The sequence below is a fragment of the Protobothrops mucrosquamatus genome, unplaced genomic scaffold (assembly GCF_001527695.2).
Source record: "Protobothrops mucrosquamatus isolate PMUCROS unplaced genomic scaffold, P.Mucros_1.0 scaffold1329, whole genome shotgun sequence".
NCBI classification, from domain to species: Eukaryota; Metazoa; Chordata; class Lepidosauria; order Squamata; family Viperidae; genus Protobothrops; species Protobothrops mucrosquamatus.
In genome coordinates this window covers 874,321-891,138 of record NW_015387528.1, presented here as the reverse complement: position 1 = coordinate 891,138, position 16,818 = coordinate 874,321, and the positions used below count along the sequence as shown (strand labels likewise).

At 44.9% G+C, this 16,818-nt stretch overlaps 1 protein-coding gene across 1 annotated transcript; it reads right to left on the bottom strand.

The window, feature by feature from the left end:
* Positions 1–517: 517 nt before the first annotated feature.
* ENO1 (enolase 1) lies at positions 518–16,580 on the bottom strand. The gene is made up of 12 exons (XM_015821442.2): positions 16,522–16,580; positions 11,863–11,956; positions 11,646–11,741; positions 9,701–9,759; positions 8,793–8,862; positions 6,802–6,935; positions 5,194–5,416; positions 4,735–4,932; positions 3,342–3,543; positions 2,721–2,829; positions 2,081–2,139; positions 518–1,086 (listed from the first exon to the last, which is right to left on the bottom strand). Exons 2-12 carry the CDS (start codon positions 11,945–11,947, stop codon positions 1,017–1,019), a joined length of 1,305 nt encoding a protein of 434 aa, XP_015676928.1. The 5' UTR covers positions 11,948–11,956; positions 16,522–16,580; the 3' UTR covers positions 518–1,016.
* Positions 16,581–16,818: the final 238 nt, after the last annotated feature.

Sequence of the window (16,818 nt, the reverse complement as noted above, 5' to 3'; positions counted from 1 at the left end):
ACGAATATCATCCTTTCTGGGGATAACGGGAGCCTGCAGCCCACCCAGATCGCAATCCCCAGTCAAGTGCAAATGGGAGTTGTAGTCATTTTTGCTCACACGGATGGAAATTGTAGTCCCATCCACTTGCTCAGCTTCTGGAGTTACAATTGCTATTTTATCTAACTACGGCTTAGCCCAGCCACCAGCAAGAAAGCTCTGCAGACAAACCACCATTCCCTAACAAGGATCAAAGAAGCTAGCTCTTTCTCTTCCTTTCCATCAAGGCCAGGCAAACCAAACCCATATCTTTGCCACCACGAAGCTGCAGAACCACAGGCCCATCTGCGTTAACTTTTATTTATTCATTTCTGGATTCGTGGTGCTTACACACACCAGCCTTTGCCCTGGGCTCAAATGCAAGCCACCAGTTCATTTCTTTTCCCCACCACCCTCAAATTTCACTTCCAAAACCAAGGCACGGGGTTCGATCTTTTTCCCCTTCTCATCCCCAAAGAACACCACCAACAAAACAACACCAGCGTTTCTGTGTTTTATTTGCCTCACAAGAGAATTTCTGGGGGGGTTTTGTGTGTGTGTGAACAGATAGCTCAGATGCCCTGCAAATCTTTTTCATACACTAAAGAGGAGGTGAGGGAGAAATTAAGGATAGGAGGGGAGCAGCAGAGTGAGAGAGAGGGGAAAAAAAACTCTGGCATCTCAAGCAAAGGCAGCAAAAAAAAAAATGCTTTACAGTATAATTTGGAGAGGGCTCCCCTCCAAGATCCAGCGATGAGAAGACGAGCGAACCATCCTGCCTTGAAGCCCCCCCCCCCAGCACCCACACATTTCTTGAAAGCCTCAGCTGGAGAGAAGGGAGGCATGAGGGGAGGGGAAGAGAATTACAAGATGGAGGACTTGAAAACATCGAACCGTTTCCATCAGCTGCCCTTCTTTGCTACGACGATGCAGGCGCTAAGGGGGAGAGGGGGACTAAATGTATTCCTCTAATGAGCCTCATCAACAGCTTCCTTTTTTTAATTGATTCGGGGGTTCCTGAAATTCCGGCCGGCAAAACGAGCCTTGCTTCCCAGCTCTTCTTCAATTCTAGAGGGGGGGGGAGAGAAGAAGAAGAAAGAAAACCATCTTGAAAATCCAGCAAGAAATGCAGGTACCACCGCCAAAAGTTAAGTCACACGGTTGTTAAGTCACACGGTTGTTAAAAAGAATCTGGCTCGCTTGTCAGGCCGCAACGGGGAATCGCACGATCCTAGGACGACATTGCAACCGTTATAAATGCCAGTCAATTGCCAAGTGTCTGGATTCTGACCACATCCCCGCCATCATGAGGATGCTATAATGATCGTTAAGTGTGAAAAATGGTCGTAAAGTAACTTGGAACAGTCACTAAACGAACTGTTGGGTTGGCTGTAAGATGACCCACCAGTGAAATATAGGGAAGAAAGAAAGATCATTGCATCAACAATTTAGCAAGGTTTCTCCACCTTGGCTACTTTAAACGGTGTGGACTTCAACTCCCAGAATTCCCTAGCATTACATCACTTCCTGCAAAATTGTTAGGACTACTATTCTCATTAGCCTGAGCTCACCTGTCTACATTCAGGAAGGAGAGAAATTAAAATGGAAAAATTTCATATTTCTAAACCACCTATCTCCTCTCAAAAGACGGGCTCCAGCAGGGGACAATATAATACAGGTGATAAATAAAAGAACTTGTAAAAATGAACATTAAAATTAAACGAGGTTTAACGGTTTTAAAGTTATAAAACAAGAACAATCAAGATCAAAAGGGGGAAATGAAAAGAAAGTTTTCGATGGAAAGAAAAACAATTGTTTTTCTTCCTTTTTCACTTTATTGTTTTGAATTTCTTTGTTCTTCTGTGCTTTCCTGAACGTTTTAAATAAAAATAATGTTTTTTCTTCTGCGACCGCTCCTGAGTGCATAGAACAGAACTTGGCACATCTTACAGGAATCCCGATTTTAGAGAACAATTTGATTTAGAGGACAATTTCTTACAGCCACCACAGATTATGCTGGCCCTGACCCCAAAGATATCGGGCCTATAAAAACTCCTCTTACCTTAGAATCTGGTTGTATTTAGCGAGACGTTCGGATCGGCAAGGAGCACCGGTCTTAATCTGGTAAAAGAAAATTAAACCAAGGAATATGAGTCGACAATGAACCAAGCACATGCAAGCAGTGGCATCGTTTTCATGTCACAACAGAGACCACAGAACTATTATTCTCATTAACAATACACCCGTGTTTCTCCACCACAGCCACTCTGGACTTCAACTCCCAGAATCCCCCAGCCAGCTATGCTATGCAGTCCACACATCTTCATCAAAATGGCTGCTGTACATTCCGCAGGACACCAGATTGCAATGCATCACAAAGCCCCCCAAAAGCATGCCACATCATGGCTTGTTTCGCAAACCATGATTGGTCACATGGAACAAAGTAGTGTTCTACCATACCGCCTGATCTCTCCAGTTCCTTCTGGCATTACCCTCCAGCAGGGGTCTTCAAACTTGGCCCTTTGATGACTTATGGACTTCAACTCCCAGAATTCCTCAGCCAGGCGTGCCTGACTGAGGAATTCTGGGAGTTGAAGTCCACAAGTCATCAAAGGGCCAAGTTTGAAGACCCCTGCCCTCCAGCAACGCACGACCACCAATTTCTGCCCCCACAGCAACTTTTGGGGAAGGCAAAGCCTCACCTGTCCGGTGCAGAGGCCCACCACCAAATCCGCAATGAAGGTGTCTTCCGTCTCTCCGGAGCGATGGCTCACCATCACCCCCCAGCCGTTGGACTGGGCCAGCTTGCAGCTAAAAAGGAGAAGAAAGGAGACCACGGGGTGATTTTTTTTTTCAAAGCAGCAAGCGAAAGATCGAACCAGGCACTGGGTGACTTTGCAACCAACGGGGGATGCTGCAACAGTTATAAGTGTGAAAAATGGTCATAAGCCACTTTTTTGGGTGCCGCTGTAACTTCAAACGGTCACTAAATGAATCGTAAGTCAAGGACGACCTATCATGAGCCTTTTGCCAAGCGTCTGAATTTTGATCATGTGACTATAAGGGGTCATTAAGTGTGAAAAACAATTTTAAGGTCACTTTTTCCAGCGCCCTCATAACATCAAAAGGATTTCCCAGTAGTTCTATCTTACGGTTTGTATGTCATGAGATTTTCTCTCTCTAAACCCGATTTAATGCCCAGAATGGTCACTAAACGAACGGTTAAGTCGAGGACCACCTGTATTCTCATTTATGAATCCCTTTCTGAGATCCCTGGAGTTTTTTGCCAGGTCCTGCCTGCCCCTCCCTCCCGGAAGACTTACGCCTGCAGCGACTCGGTGACCGATCCGATCTGGTTCACTTTGAGGAGGAGGCAGTTGCAGGACTTTTCCTGCACCGCTTTGCTGATGCGTTTGGGGTTGGTCACCGTCAAGTCGTCCCCCACCACCTGGATCCCCGCCTCGGCCGTGAACTTCTTCCAGGCGGGCCAGTCATCCTGGTCAAAGGGATCTTCGATGGAAACCACTGAGAAGGACAGGACGGAGGGGGAGGGGAGAAGAGACAAATCTGTGATGGAGCTGACTGGGCTCCAATGATTTCTGAGAAGGCAACTTGATTTATTTTTTTCCCCCTCTCCTTGATTAGTTTCCATCCGTCGTTTCTTTTGTCTTGCACCAGGAAGCAGGACAAGAAGCAACGGAGGGAAACTCATCAAGGAGAGAAGCAACCTGGAATTAAGGAGAAACTTCCTGACAGTGAGACAATTAACCAGTGGAACAGCTTGCCACTAGAAGTTGTGGGTGCTCCAACACTGGAGGCTTTTAAGAAGGGACTGAACAGCCAGCTGTCTGAAATGGCATGCTTGAGCAGGGGGCTGGACTAGGTCCCTTCCAGCTCTATTCTGATTGATTGATTGATTGATTGACTTTGGAGGAGAGCTTACTTAACCTGGCTGTCCTTTCACAGTGCCTAACCTTCTTCCCATTTTACAGAAAACAGCAGCAACTACCGAGTCTGGTTCACAACTACAAAGAGACTTGCAGCCTCGAGATCATCCAACTTGAGTTTTCTCACCAATGCCCTTTTCAAAAGCAAGGCGATAATTGAGTGTTATTATTTTTATTCAATTTCTGTGACCGCCCCCTCTCATCTAAGCAACTGACCATAAAAGCAAAACTCATGGTTTTCTGGGGTAGTCCTAGCTTCATCCTTTAAATTTTACCCCCCCCCCTTTTTTTTTCTTCCAATTTGCTCAACTACTTAATTTGCTTGGGCCTCACTCCTTTCAAATTTTAGGTATTCATAATTTCAATTTTCAAAGCTGAGCGACCGTACAGAAATTGGGTGCTGCTTACAATTCAAAAACTTTAAACGGAACGTCAACCAAAGCGATATATGAAGAGATTATCTTCTTCCCTTTGCATTTAATATTTTGCTTTAGAGAAACGGATCTTGGCTACGATGACTATAAACCCTTCATGTGTATATCGGAGGTGCTGACCCTTTGAGAGCTGTATGCAACGAAATTTCATTTTGATGTATGCCAATTGGTGTACTTTCAAAGTGACAATAAAGTTGTTATTATTATTATTCTTCATTATAATCCTTTAGTTCAGGTTTCTCTTCGCACACAAGGAAACTCAACCCTCCAGAAGAGAGTGAATTCCTTCACGGGCCAGGATCTGAATTCAAAACCAGCCTACACCGCATACAAACCTGGGTAATTTTTGACAAAGCTCTTGTACAGGTCAGCCAGCTTGTCAGGAGAGATGTATCGGCTAGGATCGTCTGGGGATTTGAAGTCCAGGTCATACTTCCCATCGCGGTAAAATTCAGAAGCCGCCACGTCCATTCCGATGACGATCTTATCCGTGTAGCCGGCCTTGCTGATGGCATTCTTCAACAGCTCCAGAGCTAAAAAAAAAAACACGAGCAGAGCCACTGAGCAAAGGACTGATTAACGATTAAGCAGAATAGAACAGAACATATGGAATGGAATAGAATAAAAAAATATGGAATGGAATAGACTGGAACAGAATGGCAGAGTTGGAAGGGACCTTGGAGGTCTTCTAGTCCAACCCCCTGCTCAGGCAGGACACTATACCATTTCAGACAAGTGGTTGTCAACTCTCTTCTTAAAAACACAGCCTTAACAACCCAGGCAAAGCCAATTACCTTCCTTGTTCTCCAGGATGTTGGGGGCAAATCCGCCTTCGTCGCCCACGTTGGTGGCATCCTTGCCGTACTTCTCCTTGATGACGTTCTTCAGGTTGTGGTACACCTCCGCCCCGATGCGCATGGCTTCCTTGAAGCTCTCTGCGCCGACGGGAAGGATCATAAACTCCTGCATAGCCAGCTTGTTCCCAGCGTGAGAACCACCGTTGATCACGTTGAAAGCCTTTGGAGACATCGAGGATCCCACCAAGAAGGTTTAAACAACCAGCCAGAGAGAACCAGCGTAAACCAAGTCAAGCTTCTAGTCCTTAACACTCCCACAACACGCCCTTGCCTCTAAGGATGATGCAGGAGCACCATTCCCATTTCCAGACATCTACAAAGAGACTCGACTTTCAACCAGTTGCTTAATTACTGTTTGAAATTATGACGCCTCCTCAAAGCTACTTTGAACCCAGTTTTGAAGTTTGGATGTCGGCTCCCTCCATGGTGATGTGACTGTACTTTGGATGGTCAGCAACCAAATTATTTAGGGGCCTTTGCAGTGCCCCACATTTACATGATGCTTTTGCCAGGAACCAGAATCTATTTCTGGTTTCCAGCTCAAACCAGCCCCTAGCTCAGGGGTAGGCAACCTTGGCTCTTTTATGACTCGTGGACTTCAACTCCCAGAATTCCTGAGCCAGCATGGCTCAGCTTGGAAACTCTCCCTTTCCCCTCAGTGTGGCTGGCTCAGGAATTCTGGGAGTTGAAGTCCACGAGTCATAAAAGAGCCCAGGTTGCCTAACCCTGCCCTAGCTGGTTGAATAAGTTCCTTTAATGACCCAGGGGTCACTTAAGAACCCCCACAAAGTAAAGGTCATACAAATGGGTTGGTCACCAGGTACCCCGCTGTACGACCATCCTGACGTATGATTGTGATTGCCAGGATCAATTACGGTCATAAATCAAGGGCTACCTGTATACCGAAAACACAAATATAGTCATCAATGAAAAAACTGACAAAGCCAGCCTCTGAGAATCGTCACAGTTCACATGCCCAACCCTTAATGTGGTGCTTGCACATGAAAAGGGAGTGAAGGGGTCTGGGGTTTGTTTATGGAGATTCTCCTTCATCCAGATCATGGTTGTCCCAAAAGTTGGTTTTTCAAGAGGCAACTGGACTTTCTGATTTTTTTTCCTTGAAGACGTTTCGCTTCTTATCCAAGAAGATTCTTCAGCTCTGACTGGATGGTGGGGAATGGAAGGATTTATACTCCTTGCAGACAGCTGGTCATTTGCTGGAGTACAAACCCTTCCATTTTCCACCATCCAGTCCGAGCTGAAGAAGCTTCTTGATGTGCCTCAAGGCAGAAGTTTTCCCCTTGCTGTGGAATTTGTTTTAAAATCACTGCAATCTCCGATCAATCCCCACATTCTACTGCCTAAAGGGGGAAAAAAATTCCCACAAGGGAAGACAATCAAATCCTCTTGGCAAGGGATTAACAAAGTCCTTCTCCATGAACTAATGCACGAACTAATAATTTGTGCACTGACGCTCAAGGATTTGATCTGCAGTTTCACTCTTGGCCCAGATTCTGCCTTCCGCACCGCAAAATATAAACTTACAGGCACTGGCAAAACAACTTCTTTGTTCCCGGCCAGGTCAGCAATGTGGCGATACAGAGGCACGTCCTTCTCCGCCGCACCAGCCTTGCACACCGCAAGGGAGACACCCAGGATTGCGTTCGCACCAAATTTAGCTGCCGGAAAGAGGGGGGGGGGGGTAAAAAAGAGGAATATTATTTGCTTGCAATCCACTCTCCCATCATTTGCTGCCTCTTCACATCTGGCACGTTTAAAATGAAGACAAGCAGATTTATACTTATTTTGGACTGGGATAGCTTTTTCTATTTCAATCTCTAGTGCCATCCCTTTCAAAATCTGGGGCTCCAATTAAATCCTCAACTAACAATAGTAGAGGGAATTCAACAAAGGAGCCCAAAAATTTCCATTGCTAAGTAGGACAGTTGTGACTTGTGCCCCAGTTTGTGACCCTTTTTTGCCACCTACATCAGCTGGCAGGGAACCATAGGTCATGCAGTCTTGATGAACTTTAAGGGCGCCACGTTGGGCTGCTCTGGACCCGCTCGCTTAAGGACACTAGTTTCACAGCCTCCAGGTTTATGATTTTTTTAAATTTTTGCCACTGTTGTTAAGCGAAGCACTACAAATCATTAAATGAATCATGCAGTTGGTAAGTGAGTCCAGCTTCCCCCATTGACTTTGCTTGTGGAAAGGCAGCTAGGAAGGTTGCAAATCACGCACAGGACCCCAGGATGCTGCAACGGTGATGATAAATACAGGCCAGTTGCCAAGCAACCAAATTTTGATCATGTGACCACAGGAGATGCTTAATAACAATAATAACAATAACAATAACAATAATAATAATAATAAAGTCGGAAGGGACCTTGGAGGTCATCTAGACCAACCCCCTGCTCAGGCAGGAAACCCTATACAATTTCGGACAAATGGCTGTCCAGTCTCTTCTTAAAAACTTCCAGTGTTGGAGCATTCACAACTTCTGGAGGCAGGTTGTTCCACTGGTTAATTGTTCTAACTGTCAGGAAGTTTCTCCTTCTTTCTTTCTTTTTTTCTTTCTTTCTTTCTTTTCTTTCTTTCTTTCTTTCTTTCTTTCTTTCTTTCTTTCTTTCTATCTATCTATCTATCTATCTATCTAATCTATCTAATCTATCTAATCTATCTATCTATCTATCTATCTATCTATCATCCCTCCGTCTCTAGCTAGCTAGCTATCCCTAGTCATAGATAAAGACAGAATAACAGAGCTGGAAGGGACCTTGGAGGTCATCTAGTCCAACTCCCTGCTCAAGCAGGAAACCCTATACCATTCCAGACAACTGGCTGTCCAGTCTCTTCTTTAAAATTTCCAGTGTTGGAGCATTCACCGCTTCTGGAGGCAGGTTGTTCCACTGGTTAATTGTTCTAACATTCAGGAAGTTTCTCCTTAATTCTAGATTGCTTCTTTCTTTGGTTAGTTTCCATCCGTTGCTTCTTGTCCTGCCTTCAGGCACTTTGGAGAATAGCTTGACTCCCTCTTCTTTGGGGCAGCCCCTGAGATATTGGAACACTGCTATCATGTCCCCCCTCGTCCTTCTCTTCGTTAAACTAGACATACCCAATTCCAGCAACCGTTCTTCATATATTTTAGCCTCCTGTCCCCTGATCATCTTTGTTGCTCTTCTCTGCACTCTTTCCAGAGTCTCAATAGTCGTAAATGGAAAACTGGTCCTTTTTTCAACAGTCACTAAATGTATGGCTATAATCAAGGGCTTCCTGCAACTAATAACTACTAATAAACAACCAATTAAGTCTAGATAATAAATAACTAGTCAGTTTTAACTAACAGCCGAGGTGGGCAGCTAGGAGACTGAGTGTCCAATCTCTGCCTTCTCCCCTTGCTAACCATTTTAATGCTCCAAATGGCCACCTATTACTTTGCAAATGATTGGGTCAAAGAGTAGGAAAGCAACCAGGGTATATCATTAGAGATTTTCAAAATAATTTCCCTCCCCATTGGCAGGGGTGCCACTTACACTTGTTCTCAGATCCATCCATGTCAATCATCAGCTTGTCGATTTTTTCCTGCTCCACCACACTTATATTCTGCAGGGGGGGATGGAAGAGAGAGGGAGGTGAGAAACCAATAGTAGTTCAGCTTATGATGCCCAGTCCTGGGCGATCAACTCCCCCCCCCCCCCGCTCATTGTGCCTTCTAATTCTATTAGAATTTTAACTTTAGGCAAATTTTAAGACCTGTGGACTTCAACTCCCAGAATTCCCCAGCCAGCCACGCCTTAACATTTGCCAAGGTCTGACACCCCTACTTTAAGCTATACAGTATAATGGCTGGCTGGGGGATTCTGGGAGTTTGAAGTCCACAGGTCTTAAAAAGTTGCCAAGGTTGGGCACCCGAGGCTTAAAGTTTAAAAGGGATCCTTTAGTGCCTTTTAAAACTTAAAAAAAGGTCAAGTATTTGACAATTGTGCCAGTAATAAACAATGGATTGAAAGGACCACATGATCCTGGGACCCAGCAACAGTCATTAAGTGTGAACCAGTTGCCAAGCATCTGAATTTTGATCACGTGATCATAGGGATGCCACAAAGGGTGTAACTGTAAAAAAAAGGTCGTTAATTCACATTTTTCAGTGCTGTTGTAACCTTGAACAGTGACTAAACAAGCTGTAGTTTACCTGTATTAAAATGTTTTGAGCATAAAACTGACACTTCCCATTTCAGCCACCCTACCCTTCCCAAATCGTGCAAGATGCTCGTTTTTAGCAACCCCCTCCCCAAAATGCAGACACTTTGCTCCTTCCGATGATCTTAAAACACACACAGGCACCCATGCAAAGGATTTTAAAAAAAAACACACACATTTTCCAATGCTGCAAAGCGCTCAGCCTACACTACAGGGTTAGTCAAACGAGGATCATGCCTACCTTGTTAACCAGGGCGGGTGCAATAGTTTTATTCACGTGCTCAACAGCTTTTGAGACACCTGCAAGGAACAACCAGATCCATCACTACACCCCAATCTCCCCCAAGGAATAACAGCCCATTAGTACAGGACGGCTCGGGCTGGCAGGCAAGCAATCAGGATTTCAGTCTCCTAGTCCTCAAGACAAGAGATTAAAAAGCGCGCAGGCCCAAGGTTGTTAAATCCCCTTTTTCTGAACAATGACGGAGAGCGGAGAAGCGTCATCCAGGAATGCCAGCGAGGAAGTCAGCCCCAATATCATGCAAGATAGTAGTAGTCTGGCAGGTGTGCATCCGTTACCTGAGTGCACAGTGCTGGTGCCAGGAACATATTAACGTACTTAACAGCTCTGGAGACACCTGGAGGGGGCCGAATTTGTGGAGGAAAAGAGAAGAGAGATGTAGAAAGAAAGGAAGAAAAAGATGAAAGCCCACAAAAAGAAAGGCAGAAGACCACCACATGCATGGAAGGGGGGGGAGTGCATGGATGAAATGCACAGCAAAAGAGACCCCTGTCACGGAGAGAGTGTATCTGACGTTTAATTCAACATCATTTTGTATTGGGTAACCCAACAAATTCAATCGCACTAAATCAACTGGATCTGCCAGATATTCAGAAAATTCCAACCGTGGCTCGTGTTATAAAGCTGTGGCTTCACGTTTGTTCCTAAATTTATCACCTATCCATCTATTTCTAAGCAGGGCGATCGTTTTAACCGACATCAAACCAAACCGTGGTTTGCGAGGCACTTCCAAGCTGACCGTGGCTTGCAAGACACCGTTTAATGCACAAGCTTTCTTTAATTGGGCAAATCTTAAAATAGGTTGCAGCATTACACTGCTTTTCTAAAGCCGAAAAGACACCTATGGATCCCATCTCTCTCTCTCTATTTTTTTGCAGTGCAACCAAATTGATTATATTTAGTTGTGTTGTGCATCTGAACAGTTAACATTTGCAATTGTGTGGTGAGTTTTCAAGTTGCGGTGACGTTTCTGGTTCGTGTTTCTAGTTGATGTTACGGGTTCAGCCTTAAAACTGGATTGTGGACTTTTAACACTAGAGAGCAAGTGGTTTAAAAGAATGAAACTTTATACTGAGCTAGATTTTTAATATATATAAAATGACACTCTAATTCAGCTTTGCAACTCTTGAGCAGGACGAATCTCCATTTTGTTTTTCCTTTGTTATGACACCGACTCGTTTTTCCCACGGATGGGTCTTGAAGCAGGCTGACAAGCCATCCATCCAGAATTTCCTAAAGCAGAGTGACCTGGGTGGTGTGTGTGTGTGTGTGTGTGTGAAGATCTTCCAGAAATGAAATCTTCCTTTTTCCTCCAAGATGATGGGAGAGCTTATGAAAAAACGGGTCACCTTATTCAGACTGGGATAGTATCAGGGTGCAAAGACCTAAAGCCATTTGCAAGGAGGTATTTACGTCTGAGCACGTCGGTGGGAACCATGTGTTCAATAAATATGGAATTATTCAAAGCAAAGCAGAGCCCTGATCGATGAATCTCAAATTAAAGCTACAGTAGCCACCACTACAGTAGCCACCTGGACTGCAAGGTGGTCAAACCGGTCAGTCCTAGAGGAGGTCAACCCTGACTGCTCTTTAGAAGGCCGGATCCTGAAGTTGAAACTCAAGTCCTTTGGCCACCTAACGAGAAGGAAGGACTCACTGGAGAAGAGCCTGATGCTGGGAAAGATGGAGGGCAAGAGAAGAAGGGGACGACAGAGAATGAGGTGGCTGGATGGAGTCACTGAAGCAGGAGGCGTGAGCTTCAATGGACTCCAGAAGATGGTAGAGGAAAGGAAGGCCTGGAGGAACGTTGTCCATGGGGTCGCAATGGGTCGGACACGACTTCGCAATTAACAACAACAAGCCACCATTAGCCGGAAGCGGTTACCTTTCCCCAGGAAGCGAGTTTTGTCATTGTCCCGGAGTTCCAGGGCTTCGTAGATACCAGTTGAGGCTCCGCTGGGAACAGCAGCTCGGAAGAGACCTGGAAAGAAAGGAGAACTCCATTTGTGGAGCTGAAGACCACAAATAAATAAAAAAAAAGATTTAAGAACATATTGGGGTGGGTGGGTGTGGGTGTGTCCCAGTTTTTCAAGGCAGCTTACCTTTGTTAGTGAAGAGGTCTACTTCAACGGTGGGGTTCCCACGAGAGTCGAAGATTTCACGGGCGTGGACCTTAAGGATGGACATTTTGTAGGTCTAAAGAGAAAGGACGAGGCAAAAAAACACAACACTTTTTTAACTTTCCAAACCCCAACGTAGCCACGTATTCCAGAAGCCAGGAAAGTGAAGCAAGCTTTTTCTAGCAAAAATGAAAGATATCTTTGGGTTCCTAAGGCAAGCGACCAGCTGCACATCAGCAAGCACACTGAGGACTAGAAACTTCGCTAGGCCTGTGCTCTTAAATTGCATGCCGCCCACAGGCACTCTTTAAGGGAGATAGGTGGTTAAGAAATCGTGAAGGAAGGAAGGAAGGAAGGAAGGAAGGAAGGAAGGAAGGAAGGAAGGAAGGAAGGAAGGAAGGAAGGAAGGAAGGAAGGAAGGAAGGAAAAAGAGAGTGCCATTCTCTTCACTCTTGATTTTCATCTTTTTTTTTTTTAAATAAATATAAATCTGGTTAGAAATCCAGTCTTCTGGACAAAATCTTCTCATTCTATTTTATCTGTCATTTATGGCCTATGAGGTTTTATGTAGGGCTGCTAAATGTGAACCACCCAATAGTCCTTGTTGCGATATGAACAGCCCGATCAATTGAGTAAATTTAAAAAATGCAGATGGGTTGGTGAACAGGACCTTGCAATAAGCACATCAATTGATAATATATATATATATTTTTTTAAAAAAGAACAACTCCCATCATCCACAGCTGGCACCGCATCCAGATCAGGGTTTATAGGGGCGACAGCCCACCCATCTAATCCACAGATTAATCTTAGATTCATCTTAGCTAGGAAGCAGACTCTGGTGGTGTCCTCTGGACCCAACCCACTGAAGGACAGACTAAAAATAATCCCATTTTTGTTCCTATTTCAACAGAGGAAAGGAGGTAAATTGATCCACAGGAATTTGAAGAAGGCAGACAAAAAGAACAATATTAAATGACCAGATCCTGCAGCTGCCCAGCTAAAATCTTTTAAATGTACTGGTGGGGGGGGGGAATAAAACAATTAACCACATTCCTTGCACTTCCAGGTTTTGCCCTGCAGAGAGAACTCTGAATATTTCACAATGCCAAAGCATGGAAAAGCCGGGCTTTACCGGAACAGAAGCCAGCGCCCTTGTGGGAATCCTTCCTCCAGCTAAGGTCACCTTCAAATTAAGCGCTGCCCTGAAAACACGCATGGAAAAAAGGATGCTTGAATTAAAATAATAATAAATCACGTGTCTGTTTCAGGCGGTGGGAGAATAAAATGGAGCCTCTCCCGGCAGGCAGGACGCACATCCGTGTGCTTGGAAACCAGCCTGCTCTCAAATGTCTCGCTTGATCTGACTCAGCATTTTATGTAACTGTAAAAAAAAAAAAAAAATCTTGCAGGAAATCAGAGTTCTGGAATCAGAATGACTCGGTTTCTCCCTTCGGCAATTGGAAAGTCAAGGATTTTTGCCTGCTTTTTTCCCTCCCTCACAGCCCAGAGGCGCAGATTCGCCTCTGGAGCAAGGAATAAAAATGTGGATCGATTGCTCCTAAGCCCAGCCTTCCCATCTGTTGGGACTACAGTTACCAACATTCCCGGCCCTTCTGGAGGGCGGTAATGGGAACTGGAGTCCCGCTTAGAACGGAAGACCAGAATGGAATAAATAAGCTGTTCTCGGTGGATCCAGATCGCAATTGTGGTTTGAGACAAGTCACCAAATCTCTGCCTTACTCTGCTGTACAGGGAGTCCTCAATTTACAACTGTCCATTTAGTGACAGTTCAAAATTACAACAGCACTGGGGAAAGCGACTTATGACCGTTTTTGGGCAACTGGCTCATATTTATGACCGTCGCAGTGTCCCGGGGTCGTGTGATCTTCTGACAAGCAATGGGAAAACCAGATTCATTTAACAACCATATTATCCTCTTAACTGCAATGATTTACTTAACAACTCTAGCACAAAAAAAGGTTATAAAATGGGGCAAAAAAAATCAAGTCTCAGCAGCGTAAATATTGGACTCAACCGTGGTCATAAATTGAGGACTACCTGTGTTCCACAGGTCTTTTTCCTTTGCTTACCAACCTATTTAAATTCTTTTTTCCAAGCTCCAGGGATCTCTCTATTCTGGGACCTTCTCCAAACTCTAAAATGAAAATCCAAGTAGGACACCACAACTCTTCCCTTCACCCTAGCTGACCATCTGGAGCTGCTCTAGGGATAAAATTACCCAGGAAGTAAAAAAAAAAAAGTTATTTCAGCTTCCCAGGAGAATATAATAAGCCTTAACCCTGAGGTGCTAACTTTCTACTGAAAGGGGATTCCTTCAGCAAGAAATGTTTTGGGTTACAGGCTGAATTTATATTACATTCTCACCTGTTGCACTGGCCTCCCCAAAGTCTTTTTTTAAAGACTGAGGGGGGGGGGTGTCTTCAAACTTGGCCCTTTTATGACTTGTGGACTTCCACTCCCAGAATTCCTCAGCCAGCGTGCCTGGCTGAGGAATTCTGGGAGTTGAAGTCCACAAGTCTTAAAGTTGCCAAATTTGAAGACCCCTGGACTGAAAGGATGAGAATTTACTATGCCTTTACTAATTTACTAAGTCCATATATCTTAAACCTCCTGAGCTTGAGAAATCTGCATTAAACCAGCTCTCAAACCTTCTGTTTCTCTCCAAATTTAAGCAGAAATTTGAATTTTCCAAGCCCTCCGGGAAAAAAAAGGTACAAGCACTCCCAATAGGAGCCAAAGGAAAGCTAGAGCATCCTTTCCCCACCTGCTGCTAGCTGGGCATTCTAGGTATCGGAGTCCGGTCTCCCTGCAGGCCACCAGCTGGGGGGGTCAAGCCCATCCAGAAGGTTGAGGAAGAGTTCCCACATTAAATATATTTTGGGAAGGCAGAAACGCTCAGGGCCCGTTGTAAAGTCTTTAAAGGAGTGTGCAACCTTCCCCATCGTGTCAACCAGGCAAAAGAATTAAAGGGTGATTAAGGCAACAAGTTAAATAAAACACACAATTAAACCTCACCGTCGGAGGACGTGACTAAGCCTCCCTCCCCAGGATGGGGAAATTTGGCTGCATGGCTGAGAATAAAACTCACACTTCGCCAAAGGAGGGGGTGGGCTGAGCCTGAATGGAAGGGTTTTTTTTAAAATATGCATTACGCAGCAACTGTCCTTCCCATCAATCATGGCTTGTCCTTGCTCAGGCAAGGGAAGGAAGCATGTGAGGCATGAAACCCGAGGTCCGCCTCCAGATGCTCCAGGCCATCTCCCCCTCTTCATCATTTCCGCCTTAAGAAAAGGGGGGGGGGGTGTTTTCTGCACGTGGTCCCCTTAAAGGAGGATCCCAAGGTCCATGTGCGAAGGATGCCCGCATCTCAGGCTACCCACAAGCCAGCCTGTTTTTTACAAAGGCAAATGGCTTCTGAAAAAGATGCCCAGTTTGGAAAGGCCTCTGCAGAACTCTACAGACACACACACAGCCCCCCCCCAAAAGATAATTTCCCCTGAAGATCAGGGTCCTGCTGCAGCTTATCCTAATGAATAAGAAAATAAAAATAAATTTGAATAAGACTAGCGGGGCAAATGAAGCCATCCCCCCCTCTCCTTCCTTTGCCTGCTGGTCTTGTTCAAATTTTATTTTCATTAAATCAAAATGAATTTGCAAGATGCAGAAAACTGCAGGGTTTCTGGGCAGGTGAGTGAGTAGGAGCAACAAGTTATAAAGAAAGTGAGGTCCCCCCTCAGCCCCTCCCCATTTTTACCCCTCTCTGCTGCCCTCCCCCTCCTGAACAAAGGGAAGGATAATAATAATAATAATAATAATAATAATAATAATAATAATAATAATAATAATAATAATAATAATAATAATAATAATAATAATAAAAAATTTAATTTATATGCCGCCCTTCTCCCAACGGGACTCAATCCATCTTGGACCGCCATGGAAGCCACAGGAGCTAAGAAGATACTGATCAAAAAAAGTGTCTTCAAGCATCCCTTTTTTTTAAAAAAAGTTTCCTTTTCTTGAGCCTTACAGCATCCTATTCGCTTTGCATGAGCTGAAACAGAACAATTTCTTTTTACTCTATTTTTTTCAGCTTGCATTGGTTTTAGGCTACAGGTTTTTCGACCTTCGACACCTGTTGGGACTACTGGACACCCCCCCCCCTCGCGCACCGACATCACCAGGCAGGGAACCATAGGTCATGCAGTCCTGATAAACTACAAGGGCGCCATGTTGGGCTGCTCTGGACCACTCGCTTAATGGAAACTAGTTTCACAGCCTCCAGGTGCCCACGATGCAAATCTTTAAAAAAGCATACTGAATAAGTATCAAATTAAATTAAATTGTTTTTAAAATGCATAATTAAATCCTGAAAATGGAAAGGAAGCTTGGGGGGGGTCCCTTTTTATTCCAGCAATGCAATCTTCGGAAACGTTTGCAAAAGGGCCGCCCCACCCTAAGACACACTTATTTCCTTTTCCTCGCAAAAGAAAATTGCAAAACGTCTTGACCACAGTTTGCAAACGTCTGAAAGGAAATTTATATATATATATATGTATATATTTTGCTGCAAAATATTCCCCCCTATCCTCCAAAGCAAGCGCTTTCCCAACTTACCTTAGGCTAAGCTCTCGCGCTGCAGCAGCACCTAAGGAAATAAATTGCAATAGTGGTGTTTTTTTTTTTAATTAAAGAAAATCTAATCACTGCAACGCGGTTCGCCTCGCGCAGCCGGGGAACTGGAGAAGAGGCGGCCGGCGCGCGCTAAACTATACCCCAGTCCATGCAGATGAGATGTCTCGTTGCGGCTTGTCATTGGCCGGCCGCGCCGCCCTGCCGCCCGCCGATTGGCCAACGGGGCCTCTCGCCAGCTCAGCCTCTTGGCGCGTGCGCTACGTGCTCGGGCACCTTCTG